This window comes from Leopardus geoffroyi, chromosome A1 (assembly GCF_018350155.1).
Source record: "Leopardus geoffroyi isolate Oge1 chromosome A1, O.geoffroyi_Oge1_pat1.0, whole genome shotgun sequence".
Lineage (NCBI taxonomy): Eukaryota > Metazoa > Chordata > Mammalia > Carnivora > Felidae > Leopardus > Leopardus geoffroyi.
Genome location: NC_059326.1, coordinates 139,713,212 through 139,732,009, shown reverse-complemented (window position 1 = coordinate 139,732,009; position 18,798 = coordinate 139,713,212). Strand labels below are relative to the sequence as shown.

Genomic DNA, 18,798 nt, shown 5'->3' with positions numbered 1-18,798 from the left:
AAAGTTTAAGAAAGATGATTCTGTGATTTAAATGCTCTCATTATATTGGAAGTTAGTTGCATAATTCGGTGTGACATTAGACAGTAGCCCCTGTGGAAGAAAGATATTCCTGAGTTCATTCTTATACTCGAAGAATCTATTTCGGTTTAAAGTATACCAAGGGGCATACGTATACCAGACCAGTAATTTTATTTTGCAGTAGTGTGGAGTATTATGCAATAGTGTGCAATATTGTGTGGAGTCCATTCATATTCTGCATTTCTTCTTAAGATTTGAGACACTACTAAATAAAATGATTTTTAAAGACAAAGTTTTTTTTGTAATTTTTTAATCTCTTGGCCATCTCTCATATTGTCTTGAGGTCAAGTGAGATGGTGTTCATGAAAATTATTTGAAGACTAAAAGCTGTATGAAGGTAAAGATAAGGTGTTATTTTTATTTGGATTAAACATTTTTCTAATAAGGATGGTCTATTATCAAAGGGCCTTTGTGAACATTTTCTGCATAATTAGCTTCTCAAAGAAATGTGATAAGCTGTCTGTTGATGGTATTATCTAAAAGAGTCATAGGATTATTCCTAGGATCTTCTACAATTGCAATAAATATGATTTTAACTGAACAGTTTCTTACTGTGAAATGAGTATACTGCCCCACCGTACCACCCCACACCTCAAAAAAAAACTAGTAGGAAGGCTCCCCTGGCACTAGCAGATTTAAGAATCATATTGAAAAAGTTACGCTTTTTGTCTCAGATAGAGTTTGTTTGTGGTAGTCATGACATTCCTTTATTTCCATAAGGGAAAAACCTTAGTAGATCTGAAATGTTGGTGATCAGGGGCCACACAGACTTTTCCCACATTTTGGAAATTATCCAAAACATGAGGAGTCATAGGAAGATACATAGTTAAGCAGGAAGAATCCAAATGGTAATGATTATACAGATGTTCATTTTCTGTAGTGGGAATCTGCATGTAGGCAGTTCCATAATTTAATGTTTGCTGATTTATTCCTATGCTTTTGTGAAGGCCCACTAATTCATATCTGAAGTTCTGTTGAATACTTTCAGAAGAAAGGCTTATTCTTAGTCTGAGAAGTTTAGGGATTTCCGAGGAAATTAGATGGAAGACAATTTTTGAAAAGAACTTACACATTTTACTTGAAATGAGATGGAGTATGAAAAAAGTTTCTTACCAAAATATGCTCATGGTTGAGCCACCTAAATGATACCCAAGACTCCCTTTGAAGATCTCTTAGAAACTGTGTTGCTATTTGGCATAATTAAATAATTTTTCATGTACGGTCTCATGGTCAGCTTGATTTTGGTGCTTTTTCTCTATCTTTAGGAGCAGTTTCTGCTTATTTGAAATTTTACTTTCTTTTGTCTTAAATTTGATATACGCTTATTAGGAAACTATTTAAAAATAGCTAGATGACAGAATACACCTGTTCTTAGCACTTCTTAAATACCAAGGTCATGTAAAGTCATACTATCTCTGCCATATTTAATGAACTATAATAGTGGAAAAAGTTCTTAACAGATACTGGAGATTCTATACTTGTCTGCTTTATAAATGATTATCATATAAACCTAGCTTTGCATTTTGAATCTGTTCTACTTGGCAAAGGCTTAAGAGTGCAAATGTAACTTTTTAACGACTATTTTTGGCTTTGTTTTGTTTTTATTTATTTAAGTAATCTCTACACCCAACATAGGGCTTGAACTCATGACCCCAAGGTGAAGAGTTGGACACTTTTCTGAATGAGCCAGTCACGCACCCGTGGTGTATTCTTTATATAAGTAATTTCATGAGATTGGTGGATTACTAGTTCTCCATTTACCTGTTTGCATCATACCATAGTGATGGAGGGAATAAGATGGAATCAAATTTTACTTTTCTCTTAACATTCAAAAGTTTTAATTTTTGAGAGACGTGCAAATTTAGCAGCTGCTGAAGTAGTCAAAGGTCTCTCATTTTCTCGTATAAGCTGTAGAAAAACCGAAGTGGTTGGGATCACAACTGAACTACAAAGAACTAGCAGAGGAAGTTCCTTATGTCGGGGCGCCTGGATGGCTCAGTCAGTTAAGCGTCGGCTCTTGACTTTGGCTCGGGTCATGATCTCACAGTTTGTGAGTTCAAGCCCCACATCGGTCTCTGTGCTGGCTGTACACAAAGGCTGCTTGGGGATTCTCTCTCCCTCTCTCTGCCCCTCCCCCACTCGTGAGCTCTGTTCTCTGTCAAAATGAATAAATAAACTTAAAAAATTAAAAAAAAAAAAGTTCCTTATGTCTCTGGATTAAGGTCAAGACTTTGGTCAGTTCCTACCAGTGAGTTAATCGCTAAATTGCTTGCAGTGATAATCCATACATGGTGAATAATTTTTTTAACACCTAAATGTAGATACTACCAGCCAGCACTTTTGAGGTTTGAGGTGAAATCAAGGAAAACAAAATACCAAACCTCTTAAATATTCTTAGTGTTCTGGAATAAAAAATAACTTAATTGCCAAGGGCTTTCAAAATAACTTTGTAAGGTTTTGTCACCTAGAAATTTTGAAAGCTGAATTCACCTGAGCTGACATCTGCAGTTTGCATTTCCATATGACAGAATTCTAAATATTGATTTCTAAATATTCAGTAAAGTATATCATACAGAAAAGAGGGAATGTCATTAGCTTAGAATTTTCAGCCATGCTCTTTTAATTGTGGAAGGTGTTTATATTTTACCTAGATGGTAAAAGAGGAATCAGAGGATTTTACATCAGGGAAAAAAGAAGATATTTAGGCAGCTAATCACATTAACTGTGTAGCTAGTTGAGATCTAGCTTGACAACATTTATGTCAAAAAGTCAGGGAGAGCCCTGCAAATCAGTAAGAAAAGTTTACAGTTCAATTTAACAAAAATAGTTGGGGCCCCTGGGTGGCTCAGTCAGTGAAGCATCTGACTCTTGATTTCAGCTCAGGTCCTCATCTCAACAATTCATAGATTCAACCCTGCATTGGTTTCTGTGCAGAACCTGCTTGAGCTTTTCTCTCTCTGCCCCTTCCCTGCTTGTGTTCTCTCTCTCTCTCTCTCTCTCTCTTTCTCTCTCAAAATAAGTAAACTTAAAAAATAATATCCAAAAGACTGGAACTGGCATTTCATAAAACAGGATATTCAAATGGATAATAAACATATGAAAAGGTCCTCTATGCCATTAGTTATCAGGGAAATGCACATCCGCCAGGCAGGGTGACCTTAAACAACAACAATAATAATAATAAATAAATAAAAAGAAAAAAGGACTTAATACTAAGTGTTGGTGAGGATGTAGAGTAACAGGTGTAAATTGGTGCAGACACTTTGGGAAACTTTTGTAGCATCTGCTAAAGCTGAACATAGTTGTCCGGATCAGATAAATATTGAAAATTTGAAAAGATCCCATAGGTATTGACCATAGGTCCATTCATTTTAATTAAGCTTTTTAAGTTACAGGAAATAAGGTCAACTCATGTTAACCTTGAGAAATGAGAATATTGCCATGAACCAAGAAAAATTAGAATGCCCTGCCTACAAAGAAAATTGGATCTGTATACTTAACTCTGAGTGCTCTTATTCACAAAACTGTTACTTTCCCATCACCTGTTCCCCACCTATAGTTAATGTAGCTTAGTTTCATTCTGTTCTTCTCCCTCTTTCATAGTTCCTGTTTATTCATAACTTTTGTTCTTCCATCCTACTCTTAGTTTCTTTTTGTTGGTTTGTCATGACCTTTTCCTGTTTGGCTTCTCTTTGGCTTCAGCTCCTACTCCTAACTTCCCGAATCTCTTGACATTCCTCAAAGTAAGTATCTTAAATAAATCTGATTGCCTCTTCACTCTAGGTTTCTAGGAACTGGCCACTCTTGGTCCATTTATAATTAATTGCATATTTACATGTGCTATGGGTAGGGTGGGATTGATTGGCAGTTATACACACATAATATTCTGAAACTGTAATCTATAATTTTGTATGGCATTTACCAAATTTGCAAGTTTTTATAATGCTTGCCGCATACTTACTACTAACAATTTACATAAATACTATTAACTTTTCAGCTTTTTCTTCTATCCTTTATTAGTCTCTAATTTGCTTTGAAAATGTTTCTTTAGATAAGAAAGATTAAAGGAGTCAGTTAATAGAGTTCAGTAACTTCTATATCATTACTGTAGAAAATATTAAAATGAGACTTTATGCTACAAAAGTTATTTTTTACAGTGTTTCAATATTATATTTGAATTTTTATTTAATCAGGAGGGAAGATTTCTGACAGTTACCAAGACAGATTGGATTCTGTTCTTTCTGTGTTTGATGTAGAAAAGTAATAGTGGGTGGCATGGCTCACGCATATTGACATCAGTGAAAACTTCTCTGATTTTACTTGCTGAATATATTGGACATTATCTGGGAGAAAATATTTCTTAAAAAATCAAAGAACACAAAACTGCTCTTTTCATTAAATAAATCCTTTTAGCTAATAGCCTAAAAAAGATTTGCTTATGTTGTCGTCTTTATTGTCTGGTAAATATTCTGGGTTGGTTTGGAATTGAAGGATGAAGTATAGCTTTGGGTTAGAAACAATAAGAATAGGTAGCAAAGTAAATGAATATCCTAGCTGAAAACATTTTTGTCAGTGTTTAGTCACAGAACGTCCATGTCCTTGACAGACCAGGTATGATCATTGGTAGGAATGCTTTTATCACTGTTCATTTTCTAGTCCCTTTTTCTTTTCAGAAGCATCCCTTTGGTCTGTACAGGGATAAAGGAGTAATTATGTACTGTCATCATTTAATTCAAGTCTTTAAAAATCATTCCTGAGAATAGCTCTGTTGATTAGATTTTATTGTCCCACTCTGGTTTTTAAAAGTAATACTTAATCATTATGAGGGAAAAAAATACAAAACTACCTTCTATGTTTACATCCCATGCCCTCACCAAAGCCTTATGGAGATAAAGTTTCTATCCTGTTTTCCTTTCCATCTAGTACAGTTTTCTTCTTACAATATAGCTTTGTTAGTGTTTTAAAATACTGTAATTTTAGTATATATTTCATATTATTAGGCCTCTAGATTTTTTTGGTTTTTGCATTTAGTATTTACTGCCTTCCTACATAAAGCATTTTTCTGCAGGTTAGTTGTGTTTTTATAATAGTTTCTGAGAGGTAGAATTGCTAGGTTTAAGGATATGAGCACTTTTGATATCTGTTGTCAAAAGTGCTTTCAGAAAGGATTGCACTAATGTACATTCCATGTGTAGAATTCGTGGGTATTCATTTCACTGCAACTTTACCAGTATTATTAGTTTTTTGACCCTTTTTAAATGAGATACATTAAAAATGTGTTCTGTGACTTTATTTTTTGTGTTTATTTTTGTAGAAGTGATACTTGATTACTATAAATACTTCAAACAATATGGACAATACTGAAAACTACAAAAAAGAAAATGAATATTTAGGCCATTTAGAAATGACCACTATTCATTCTTCAGATACTTCCTTTGCATGTACAGACTTATATTTGTACTTAAATGATAATATACTGTTTTGTTGCTTTTCCTCCACCCAGGAATAAGTTATGTGTATTTTTTTGTGTTTGATATAGATCTAGATTTCTCCCTTAACCCCGAAGAAAGGAATGCATACCTTCTTTAGAAAATTTAGATTTGAGGCCAAAGTTTCAGAATAATAAAGAACATTCATTTGCTTACCATTGTTTTATGTGCATGTATTTCTTTCAGGATCTTTGCAGAGAATTTATGGTTCAGTTTCCTTGGCTAACTATACTCTTAACATTTCAGTAAACCTGCAAATACTTACTAAACATTGAAAATCTGCTTTTTTCTCTTACTGGGACATTTAAGGGAGCTTCAAAAAGCTGTTTTGCCACTGTCATCTCTTTGCACTTAGAGAAAAAAAAAATAGAATTATGACTTCTATATCCTGTGCCTGTGGAACTTCCTTCTGAAAGAAGATATGCAATGACCCTTTTTTCTAGGGCAAACTATAAAATAAGAAAGTTAAAGAGTAGTATTGATAAGTTTGTTACATCTGCTGCTAGCTTCTTTTTTTATTTATTATATTCTCCCCTGTTAAGTGTTTTTGGAGTAGAGATATAAAGGAATATCCTTCCTGTGTGAGGGGGGTGAAGAAGAAATGTATTAGTTAACATTTATCAAGCACTTATGATATAATATAAATACTATAAAGTATTATTAAAGATTTTTTCATTGTGAAGCACACTTACTTCCTTGTCTATTAATTCAGGTTCCACTATTTCAAAATGGGTGATATCTCCTTACGACAAAGATATGCTAGAACAAAAGACTTCATTACAGCAATTCTGATATAACACATTTTAAATAATGGCTAGTAAATGCTTATGGATACTGATAGTAGTTTAGAGTAATTCTATTTCTCCCTCTAACATTGCCTTATAGGCAATGTATGGACTTGATCTTATGGAAATAGGAAGCCAAATAGGATTTAAGACAGGAAGTAAAGAATCAGATATCTATTTTTAAAGGACTACTCTGGTTATACTAGAAAGGATTTTAAGAGGAACAAGACTTGAAACTAGTTAGAAAGCTGGAGAATTTATCCAAATGAGTCACTCATTGACCAGAACTAGGGAATAGCAATAGGAAAATAGAAAAAGGGATACATTTGAAAGAAGTAGAAGCAAAGTCTCTGGATATTGAGGCAATATAGCATATAATAAGTAACATCATGGGCTTTTGAACCTGGAATTAAATCCTGGCTCCCATTTGTGTGACTCTGAAGACAATAAATAAAATCACCTGTAAAATGAGTATACTAATAATACCTATTTCACATAGGCTATGGAAAGAATTAAATGAGATAATGCACTTAAAGTGTTAGCATCATGCCTGGTACAAAGTAAGTATCTTAAATATTAGCTTTTACTGTTGTTGTTACAATTTATCCAAGGTGGCTCTCTGGAATTAATATCTAAAACATCCATTTTTTAGAAAGTTACTCAACTCTCATCAGCCCTCCTCTGAAAGAAAAACAAAAAAGATCTCTCTATCCCTTGGTACTTGTTTTCTAAAACTAAAGTGGAAAAATTATTTAACAGACTTCATTTATACAGCTTCATTTGATAGCTATCTAGTTATTTCTCACCTCCATTTTAATGTCACAGAAAAAAAGACAGTTGGACCTCCAGATTCCCTTAAAGGAAGGAGAAAAAAATGTTTTTAAGATAAGTCTGAATTTCAGAGTGTCACAATTGTTTAGAATCATCTTTTGCATCACTGGTTGTGTCAACAGCTTTTGCTACAGAGGAAGTACTTTGTACCTTACTAATTTCCCCTTTAGCTATAAGGATGTGTTATGGAATCTAAAGCCTGAAATTCTAAGCGCAAGAAAGGAAGTTCTAAAGTCAAGAAGAGAGTGTTGTTACCCTCTATTTCTATAGTAGCATATTGTATTTGGGCATTTGGGGGGATTGTGATAGGCAGTGTCTTATTTTCTTCTGTTCCTCTAACATTCTTTTTAACACTTAACTACGGTATGTGATAAGGCCCTGGTTAACTCCTCCAGTCTGATTTCAGTACAACCCTTTGCATGTTTAGATATTTCTGTAAACGAAAGCTCATCTCATTTTCCAGCAGAAGAAAATGCAAAATAAATAACCAAGTTCCATAAATGACCTTCAAATCATTTACTTGATATTGATTTTTATTTTTTTGAGTTCATTTATTTATTTTTGAGGGAGAGAGAGCATGAGCAGGGGAGGGACAGAGAGAGAGAGAGAGAGAGAGAGAGAGAGAGAGAGAGAGAGAGAGAGAAAATCCCAAGCAGGTTCCACACTGCCAGTGCATAGCCTGATGCAGGGCTTGAACTCACTAACCACTCACTACCCGTGAAATCACGACCTGAGCTGAAACCAAGATTCAGACGCTTAACTGACTGAGCCACCCAGGCGCCCTTGATATTGGTTTTTAAATTATGATACAAGAATAACTAGGATCTGAAAAGAAAAAGGTCTATAGGACTAATCCGGGCAAATGTTCTATTTTCCAGTATTATTTGAGAAAAATATCTTGAGAGTAAGCAAATAGTATTTAGTGGAGGGCTGCTAGGATTTAGGCAGCCAGAATATGTTAAAAATCCTCTGTGGTATCATTTTCTTAATATATTTTAAAATTTCTTTGATTCATGAAGTGCTACAATTCCTGGAAATCAGGGTGGGTTGAACCTCTCTTTATCTGGTACATTAAATTGATGAATTGTGTTACATCTTTCTGTCTGGTTCAACAAAAAGGAATTACAGTTGGCCTTACATTTGGCCTCCACTGCATATATACATTTTTAGCCTAAGTTTTGGTATTTAGGTTTGGCACAGAGAATTATGATCCTAGACTACTCATATCATTTTAAACATTAGAAAATTAAGCCCAAGAAGGTAGTAACTGATTGTGTAGTTGTCTAGTGGTTACAGTGATGCTAGAGCCTTGTCTTCTCTTATCCTGTGTTCTTGTTACTCTGGAGACCGCTGCTGTTTCAGGGGGGTCCATCAGTGTTTGAAAGTCTAAATGGATGAGATTTTAATATTTACGGACATGAAATTGTTCTGCCAAATTTTCTTATCTCAAATAATATGTTTATGTTGACTTAGACAAGAATAAAACTGTTTCCACTGCAACTTAAATGATATTTTAAATCACAGTCCTTTTGGTTAAATAGTGTCTTGCTTCTCGTGGTTTGCTTTAAAATAGTATTGAAGGTAGATGTGTGGATGTTTATAGCATAGCAAGCTTACTTGGTTTTTTGTTTGTTTGTTTGTTTGTTTTAAATTTTTTTTTTTCAACGTTTATTTATTTTTGGGACAGAGAGAGACAGAGCATGAACGGGGGAGGGGCAGAGAGAGAGGGAGACACAGAATCGGAAACAGGCTCCAGGCTCTGAGCCATCAGCCCAGAGCCCGACGCGGGGCTCGAACTCACGGACCGCGAGACCGTGACCTGGCTGAAGTCGGACGCTTAACCGACTGCGCCACCCAGGCGCCCCGCTTACTTGGTTTTACTATGGGTTTCAGAATTTTAATTTCTAGAAAATGCTCCATTGTTTTTATATTAATCTTGTATATTCTCTCCGTAATTAAAATGGAAAGAGACAGTGTTGTTGGAGTTAGGGGGAACTTTGACACTAATAACTAGATGGTTTTTGACACCATGAGGAAGTTACTTAATTTGTCTAAATTTCTTTGCTGTGTTTCTTGTTGGAAAGTGTTACTAGGAAAAAGAATGAGCTTTTCAAAAGGCAGGTGCTATTAAAATAAGTCAGCCTTTTTGCTATGATTTTTAACCACGGCCTTTGGAATCTAGATGGGATGATGAACAGATTGTACAAAATGAGAATATATAAGTTTATCTCCCACATGATTAAGCCAAACCATAAAATTTGTGTCTTTGAGGGAGTTTTCTTTTCAAATCAGTTTTTAGGCATTTCTGGTGTTTTATTAAATTCATAACTTTGAACTATATGATTTAATTTATTATGCTTTTAAGTTTTTTCAAAAAGTGAAAATACAGAAGGTAAAGGTACACATAAAGGAATTAGTCTAAACGTTACTATTGTACTTTGACCAGTAGTAACCTCAGTTTTCCAAGTGTACTGCTACTTGGAAAATGCTACTGATCCCATCTAGTGGCCAAAAGAGTGCGTTTTGTTTTTGTTTTGGGACTTCTGTGTGTGTGTGTGGTGTTAATAAAAAGGAATATTATAATAAAGGTGTGATCTCATTGTAGTATTTAAGCAGATATATTGAAAGGAAAATATTCCTATAGTAACTATATATGAATTCTGCATTATTAATTTTAGATAGAATTATGTGTTTTCAACATATATATTGGTGATTAGAGGTTTTAATTAAGCTCAACTTTATATTTCTTGTGGAAAAGTAAGTGACATTAAGAAAAAGCCAGCATGCCTCTGAAGTTTCCCAATCATACCAATGAGATTTTAAAAGCATGTTACAGTTTTTAAGAACATTTAACAGAATATCAGTTGTGACAATAAAGTAATTTTTCCCCATTTCCATTCTTCTTCCCTCACCCCACATCATCTTCAAATAACATACCTTATAAATTCAGGATGAGTATTGCTGCCTTTAAACTGAATATCTTGGGAAGACAAAGGAGATGCCAGGAATGTTGTCCCTTTTCAGAATAGTTTTATAACTTTTTAAAAAATTTTTTTTAATGTTTATTCATTTTTGAAAGACAGAAAGAGTCAGAGCACAAGCATGGGTGGGGCGGAGAGAGAGGGGGGACGCAGAATCTGAAATAGGCTCCAGGCTCTGAGCTGTCAGCACAGAGCCCGATACAGGACTCCAACTCATGTACTGCAAGATCATGACCTGAGCCGAAGTCGGACGCTCAACTGACTGAACCACCCAGGCGCCCCTATAACTTTTCTTTTAGAAATATTTTTAGCACTTATGACCAAATGTTTTTAAAATATTGATATCTTTGGTGATAGATTAGATGTTTTTAGAGAAATCTAAATCAGAGCCACATCACATGAATAAGAAAGGCAGTCAGGCTTAATTATACAGTTTGAAGCTATCCCTTTTTTTTTTTTGCTTTTCACTTTTCATGTATCTAAGAAAGAGAGAACACGAGTGGGGTAAGAGGGACCGAGGGAGAGAGACAGAATCCCAAGCAGGCTCCCAGCTGACAGCTCAGAGCCCGACATAAGGCTTGATCCCATGACCCTGGAATCCTGACCTGAGTCAAAATGAAGAGGCGGATGCTCAACCAACTGAGCCACCCAAGCATCCCTTGAATCTATTCTTTTAAAGTAATGAGAGTGTTCTCTAATTTTTATTCTCTGATTCCCAAAGATGATTTGATCTATTTTGTGGCTGTCATAAAATTACTCTAAATGCTGTGGTGTATACCATTAAGAATGTTTTATGCAATGTCAGTATCATTGTACAATCACAAGCATTTCCAGAATGACTAGATTTTAAACAGTGAGGATTCATTTGTGTGTGAGTGTGTGTGTGTATTTGTATGTATATTTGTTAAACATTTATTTATATTTAAATTTATCTTAGTGCAGTTATTAACTGAAATAGAGTAACACGAATCTCCATTTTTTTAATTGAATAACCACGCAATTGCTTAGTATATTTCTTTTTCATTGGAATGATTTTATATAATTCATAATGGAATTTATTTAAGTGAAACTTTATTAGAGGTAGAAATACAGTTACACTAAACTCGCAGCCTCCACATTCATTTACTATCCATTACTTAAAATGTACAACACTATCAATATTGCTACAGTGGAGTCTCTGTTCTATCACGTCTTAGTTGTGAGGAGATATTACTTGTTTTGAAATAGTGGAACCTGAAAAAATAGACAAGAAGATAAAAGGTATGTTTTATGGTGAAGGTACTTTTAGAAAAACTTTCTTGTATTTCTGTTTTGTTTCAAGATCTTAAAAGAAAAGATCTTTTAAAAATAAGCAGTTTTTACTTCCTCTAAGACCCATTGATAAAATGCAAGTGGATGGAGAGGGTAGATTTATTTAAATTTCAAATTGTTTGGTTTTGAATATTTTACAAATAAACATCCAAAATCTATTTTAATATTATAAAATTTTTTTGTAAGTCAAAAGAGGGTTTTGTATTTAAACAGGCAATTCAGATTAATTTCTATTTACTAATGAATAACGCATAGTTGTCTGAGAAGTGACTTATGGAGTACCTTATATTTTTAGTCTTATAGGTTCCTGTCACTTTTAATTCTAGCCTTCTATATTTATTTATTTGTTTATAAAATGTTTATTTTATTTTTGAGAGAGAGCACAAGGGGAGGGGCAGAGAGAGGAGACTACACAGAATCCAAAGCAGGCTCCAGGCTCTGAGCTGTCAGTGCAGAGCCCAAAGTGTGAGGTCCCACAAATTGTGAGATCATGACCTGAGCCGAAGTCAGACGCTTAACTGACAGAGCCACCAAGCGCCCCCAGTCTTCTGTATTGAAATTGAATGAAAAACTTTACCAAACCAATACAATTAAAGTGTAGAAACACCACCCTTAGAAAGTTAACATTATTATCAAAAGACAGGAGAAGAAGCTAGAGCCATTTTAGGTAAAGAACCTAGCTTAGGATATTATTTCAAAAGTCTTATTTTTTGTAAACTGTATGATTGTTAGAATTCTCTTTTGGTAGGATTCTGTGATATTGAAACAAGCTTACCTTCTTTTATTTTATTAAGGTACAAATTACATTCTTCAAACCTCTCCCTTTTTTTTTTTTTTTTTTTTTAACTTTTGAGAGAGCACACTGAGCTAGCTCGTGGTGTCACAACTGTGTAGATCATGACCTGAGCCAATATCAAGAGTTGAAAGCCACCGAGGTGCCTCAAAATGTATCCATTTTAAATGGACAGTTGAGTTTGGACAATTACAACCTGTACCCCCAAATTTTCTTGTGCCTCTTTGTAACCATTTCCCCCCGTTCCCTGGCCTATTTTCTTTTGTCATAGATTGGTTTTATCTTCTAAAAAAAATATCAATTTTCTTGAGGTACAATTTTACATAAAGTGCATGTTTTACCCTTTCATGAATAGTTTTTCTGGCACAAAAATACATATTTTGCTTCATCACTAAAACACTGTTTTGCTTTGAGGTATGGAATTGTGTTAGGATGACGTATGTAAATCTTGGAGAAGAGCTTTGATTCCATGCAGTCTTAAGTTTATATGTAATTTCTTAGTAACTTCATAGTTAAGAACATATTGCAGTATCTTTCACAGAGTGTTTTATTAATGACCATTATTGAAGTATGATAATTTCACTTTGTGTGGCAACCAGTATATACTGGAAGTTTGAATTTTAAGAGGTTTTCACATGGATAAGTTTCTAGTCTCTTTGCCTAAGGTACTTTTCTCTTTTCCATGAGCTGTTTTACTCTTTTGATTTTGGATTCCTCTTCCTCCTTTCTCATTCTTCCTCCTTTTCCATCTTCTTCCTAGAATAATGAACTTCAGTTAAATGAAGTGATACTGAACTGGAAAATGTTTTGAACTAGTATTAGTATCATTTACATAAAGACAATAACACAAACATTTAATTTAGTAATTAAATCAGTATAAAAACTTAATGTTCTTATACCTAAAAGAATGTTTTTCAGTTAGAATAATGTCTTGGGTAAACCAATAGGTATATAGGAAATGTACTGGATTTTCGGGAGCTAGAGCACAGAGGATGTAAAAATGCCAGTAGAAATGGTTTCTGTAATACATCGTGCTTAATTTTAGTGATTCCTAGTCTTAATCTTGAAAATCAAGTAATCTAAAAACCTTCTAAATGTTGCTACTAGGCATGATACCAGAAATGATTAGATATTTTTTTACCTTAAGTTTTGTGACTAAGACTAAAATTATCCATAGTACTTTTTAAAAATAACAATAGTAAGTAATCAGAAATCCAAAATAATTGAGCAGGTTTCAGGTACTTGGAAGTATTTTTTTTCAAATGTTCATTTTCTTTGTCTATATTATTATTACTGCTTTCGTTATAAGAAGAGTGAAAATTGGTGCTCTGAGGAATGCCAACCCCAAGTAGTACTACAGTACGGAGTCTAACTGTACCCAAATATCCAGGAGTTCAATTAATTATCTTCCATGGTATGATTACTTAACAGACTGACTAAATTGGAAACTTTCTTTCTGTTATGAACTATTGAAGTTACTATAAAATTTTTTAAAGATACAATCTTCTTCTAGAAGTTCCAACTCCAGTCGTAATTACAAAGTGTAAAACTATTTTAATTGAGTGCCGTAATCATGCTCTAGAATGGTTGAGAATACAGAGACGCACTGCCTGGTGTAATAAGAAAGGCTTCACTGAGACAGTTGTATTTGAGCTATGTCGGGATAAGTGATTCACCTATAAAGAAATAGTACTGAAAGTTTTCCTATTATCATCTTTTTATCCTTGTTCTGTCCAATTTTTATTGGTAAAATACATGTAACAATTGGTCATTTTAGCCATGTTTAAGTGTACAGTTTTGTGACATTAAGTACATCCATTTCGAACATCACCATCCATCTCCAGAACTTTTTCCTTTTCTGCAACAAAAACTCTGCCTGTAAAATTCCAACTCCTCATTTCCCCCTTCCTCTAGTCCCTGGTAACCACTATTCTACTTTGTCTCTGAATTTGACTACTCAAGGTAGTTTTCCTGTTATTTAACCCTCCTAGCCCACTAGCCCAACATGAAGTTGTTGTTCAGTAAATTTCCCAATTAAATGGCAACTAGGAATTGAAAAGCATTACTTATGCCATTGGGTTACCTGTATTTCTTGAGTGGACTCAAATTGCTAATTATTGTTACAATCACCTTATGTATTTATGGGAAACTTTTGTTTGCTCTTAAGTGTTTTTTCCAGTTTTATTGATATATAATTGACATGTGACATTGTATTAAAGCGTACAACGTAATGATTTGATATATATGTATTGTGAAGTGAATATTGCGATAAGTTTAGTTAACACCCATTACCTCACAGTTACAACTTTTTTTTCTTGTGATAATGAAGTATTTTTTATTTAACTTTTTTTTCACTTAGTTTACTTTCCTTTTTAGACCGAATCTGGGTATGGATCTGAATCCAGCTTGCGTCGACATGGCTCTATGGTGTCACTGGTGTCTGGAGCAAGTGGCTATTCTGCAACATCCACCTCTTCATTCAAGGTTTGTTGTTATGCTATAGGGCAGCATAAATTGAGTACTGAGTGTTGTGAAAAGAACTTGATAGGTTTTTGAAAGAAATATTCCACAATGTAACTTATTTCATATTGTTATGGTTTTTAAGGTGCAAAATCATGATTCTTACAAATATAAAATGAACATATCAGATTTTATTTCATTCATTAATGAGTTAAGATGTAAAAAAAATTGGCTCAAAGCAGAATGTAAAGAACAGTGAAATGATTTTGTTAATATATGCAAATATATTCTGTTCAGAGATTAGTAACCAAGTGTGTTCACTGAACAAAATTAATTTGCACCTCTGTGGACTTTACATTGCTCTCAGTTTTCTACGACTTAAAGAGTTGTAAAATAGCTCCAGTGCAACAAAATTAAATTCTATATGATCAAACAACACGCTCTGTTAAGAGTTCTGTAGATGACACTCACTATTCCTTTGAAAGGTCACCGAGTAATATGTTTGCCCAAAGTCTTTCTCAATTTTTCCTCACAGTGTTTAATTTGAAAATACTAAATGTTATATTAGCACATTGTCAGACTTAACTGTTTTCTACTTCCTTCAGGCTTATCACTGTCAAGCCACTAGTTAGTCATGTTCAAGTCTATTCCTGGGAGTGTTACGTTGAACTTGACAACTCTCCCTACCCCATCTCCTCAGTAATAAGATGTAGACTTTAAAAGGTGATGAAACATCATAGGAGTATATAAATTCCAGTTTTGTTAACTTGGATTACCTCGCCACTTTGTGTGTTTTGCAGAAAGGTCACAGTTTACGTGAAAAACTGGCTGAAATGGAAACCTTTAGAGATATCCTGTGTAGACAAGTTGATACTTTACAGAAGTACTTTGATGCCTGTGCTGATGCTGTCTCCAAGGATGAACTTCAAAGGGATAAAGGTTAATTAGGCTATTACCACTATTTTTACTTGGAGAATGAATGGATTTAAAGCTTCTTGATCTTAAAGGGTAATGTCTTTAAGTGATAAAGGTAACTATAGTCACTTGCTGAAAACCCCCAATGTAACAGATTTCAGTATTATAACTTGTATACTATATTAACATATCCTAATTAATCTGATCACCCAAACCAGATGCCATTGAAGACTTTTACATGGTTTTTAAACTCTTTATTCCATTAAAAAATATATCTATCATCTCGGTAGTATGGGGTATTTCACATGATCACGTCTAATAAATTTACCCTGTGGGGCACCTGGCTGGCTCAGTTGGTAGAGCATGCAACTCTTGATCTCAGGTCATGAGTTCAAGCTCCACGTTAGGCCTAGAGCTTAACTTTAAAAAAAAAAAAAAAAATTACCCCCTGATGAGTCTTACAGAGAAGCATGTTTATGTTAAATCCTCTAAATCTGAAATCATTTGATCTCTGTATTCCTCTGTCTTCCTCCTCTTCTTCTCCCTTCCTTTTTCTCTTCACTTCTCTCTCTCCCCCTCCCTTCCTCTGGCTTTTTTCTCATAGAAGAAGAAATCAATAATGGAGCTACATAGACGTTTAAAAATAATCTTTAGTGAATTTTTTAATTTAAGAGACATGATCTTAAATTAACTCGTGTAAGTTTTAAAGTTACTCTTTCTTTGTTACTGCTAAAGATATTACTGATGTTGTTAACATCTGCTCTTCATTTGTTCCTTTCCTTTGCTGTGAAGACAAAAATGCCTTCAGTATTCCTAAGTAGCACCATGTTCATTCCCAGTATAACTAGGTTGCTTGACAAGGTTTCATTTCTTGGTCTTATTAAATGTGTTTGATCTGAGTTGATACTTTTTGTTCTCTCTATTCTTTTCCCTCCCTTCTGCCTTCTTTTGGATTGAGTATTTAGTAAATAATTTTGTTACCTCCTTTGGCTTTTTAGCTATTACTCTTCGTTATTTTAGTGGCTACTTTATGGTTCATAGTATGTACATTTAACTACCTTCAAGTAACCTGCCACTTCCAAGCATGGTATAAGAACCTTACAGTTATGTATTTTAATTTCTCCCCACTACTGAGGCAAGAGTTTTCAGTGTTCTTTAACCAGTACACTGTGAATTATGAGGTTTTCCAGTCCGTGATTTGGAAACAGGTACTTTTCCCTGTACCATGTAGGTTTTGGATACTTTTCCCTGGAATTTTTTCATACAGTTCTTTCCCTGGCCTCTATAGTTCCCTCACTTGTATGTGCTAACAGTACTCTACTGAATGTTCAAAGGGACCTTCTGCTGATCTCCAGAATTCTTTCTCTGTACGGGCCTCTCCTCTGCAGTCATCTGCCTTGTGAATTCCAGTTGCCTTTGTTTCTCTGTACTGTCAGTTCCTTCTCACCTTACAGAGTCTGCCAGACTCCTGGTTTCCTCCTTACTCTAGAGCTTGGAAACTCTCCCAAGACAGTAACCTGGAGCAGTCATAGGGCTCATGTTATTTGTTCCCTGACTCTCAGGAATCACTGTCCTTTGTGGCCTAATATCCAATGTCTTGAAAACCATTGTTTCATTTAGTTTTTCTAGTTTTTTAGTTTCATTCTAGAGGGTAGCCTGTTTCTTCTATGTTGGTCAGAAGCAGAAACCCATATTCCTCATAAAGTACTTAATTTAGGTACTTAATTTTATCTAAATTAAGTAGCCTTAATGTTCTTTATATTTCATAGACTTTAAGTTTTAGGTTAACATTTGATATTTATTTCTGTAAAAATAAAGGCCCTTCAACTTGTGTTTCTCCTTAAGAAAAATGTGTGTATATCTTTTTTTATCAAACTAAACATTACTCATCTTTCATTTGCTTGCAAATAGCCCTTTCAACAAAAAGAGAATACATACAGAATTGATTTATTTATTTTTAAATGATCTTATCAGTAGTAAAGAACATTTCGAGGACAAAAGTGATACTGGAAGGCTTAGAAGTTGGGATACAGTGATAACCAGGTTGTATAGAATCTTTGAAAAATAATTTTAAATGCTATTGATGTTTGGATAAATAGCAACAGTGGTAGACTAATATATTAATTTGTTAGGGCTGCTATCACAAAGTACTATAGACTAGGTGGCTTAAACAAGAGAAATTTATTTTCTCACAGTTCTGGAGGCTAGAAGTCTGAGATGAGTTGTTACCAACATTGGTTTCTTCTGAGGGCCATGAGAGAAGGATCTATTTTAGGTCTCTCTCCTGAGCTTATAGATGGGTTGTCTCTTCCCTTTGTCTTCACATCATCTTCCTTCTGTAAGTGCCTGTGTTTAAATTTCCTTCGTTTATGAGGACACTGGTCATCTTGGATTAGGGCCCACCCTAGTGACTTCATTTTAACTTGATTACCTCTGTGAACACCCCGTCTCCAGATACAGTCACATTCTGAGGTATGGAAGGTTAGGACTTCTAACATATGAATGTTGCAGGGACATAATTCAAACCATAACAACTGATTTCCCTATAAATGCTATTATAAAAAATATTGATATTTTTAAGAACTCATGCTAGGTAAAGGTGAAATAAGGACATGGACCATAGTTTCCTACTTTGTAGATCACAGTTGCTGAACTGAATCTAAGGATCTTTCATTAAATTATCAATACCTTGGGGGTGCCTGGGTGGCTCAGTCGATTAAGCATCCAGCTCTTGATTTGAGCCCAGGTCATGATCACAGTTTGTGAGTTTGAGCCCCACATCAGGCTCCACACTGACAGTGTGGAGTCTGCTTGGGATTCTCTCTGTCCCTCTCTCTCTGCCCTGTTCACGTTCTCTCTTATCTTTCTCCAAATAAATAGATAAAAATTATCAAAATATGACAACAGTGGATTGTAGGTAGTGGATTGCTCTAATACTTTGTCATGTAGCCTTCATGCTAGCTTTATATGTTATTAATCTACTACCTTTACTCTGTTTACCTTTCCAATGAGAATTTATTCTTTCATATATTTTCTTGTTTCTAATTAACACACTTACTTTTCAGCCTAAAGAAGTCTCCTTAACATTTCGAAATCTGTAAGGCCAGTTTAGTGGGGACAAACTCCTTTAGCTTTTGCTTGTGTGGAAAACTCTT

General features: G+C 34.5%; 1 protein-coding gene across 2 annotated transcripts in view; it reads left to right on the top strand.

Annotated features, from left to right (window-relative positions):
• Positions 1-18,798, top strand: part of CERT1 (ceramide transporter 1) — a 105,116-nt gene that overhangs the window by 42,484 nt on the left and 43,834 nt on the right. For both annotated transcript variants that reach the window (XM_045495887.1, XM_045495877.1), the window contains 2 exons: positions 14,645-14,752; positions 15,529-15,667. In XM_045495887.1, the coding sequence (XP_045351843.1) occupies positions 14,645-14,752; positions 15,529-15,667 (247 nt within the window). The remainder of the gene's footprint in view (positions 1-14,644; positions 14,753-15,528; positions 15,668-18,798) is intronic.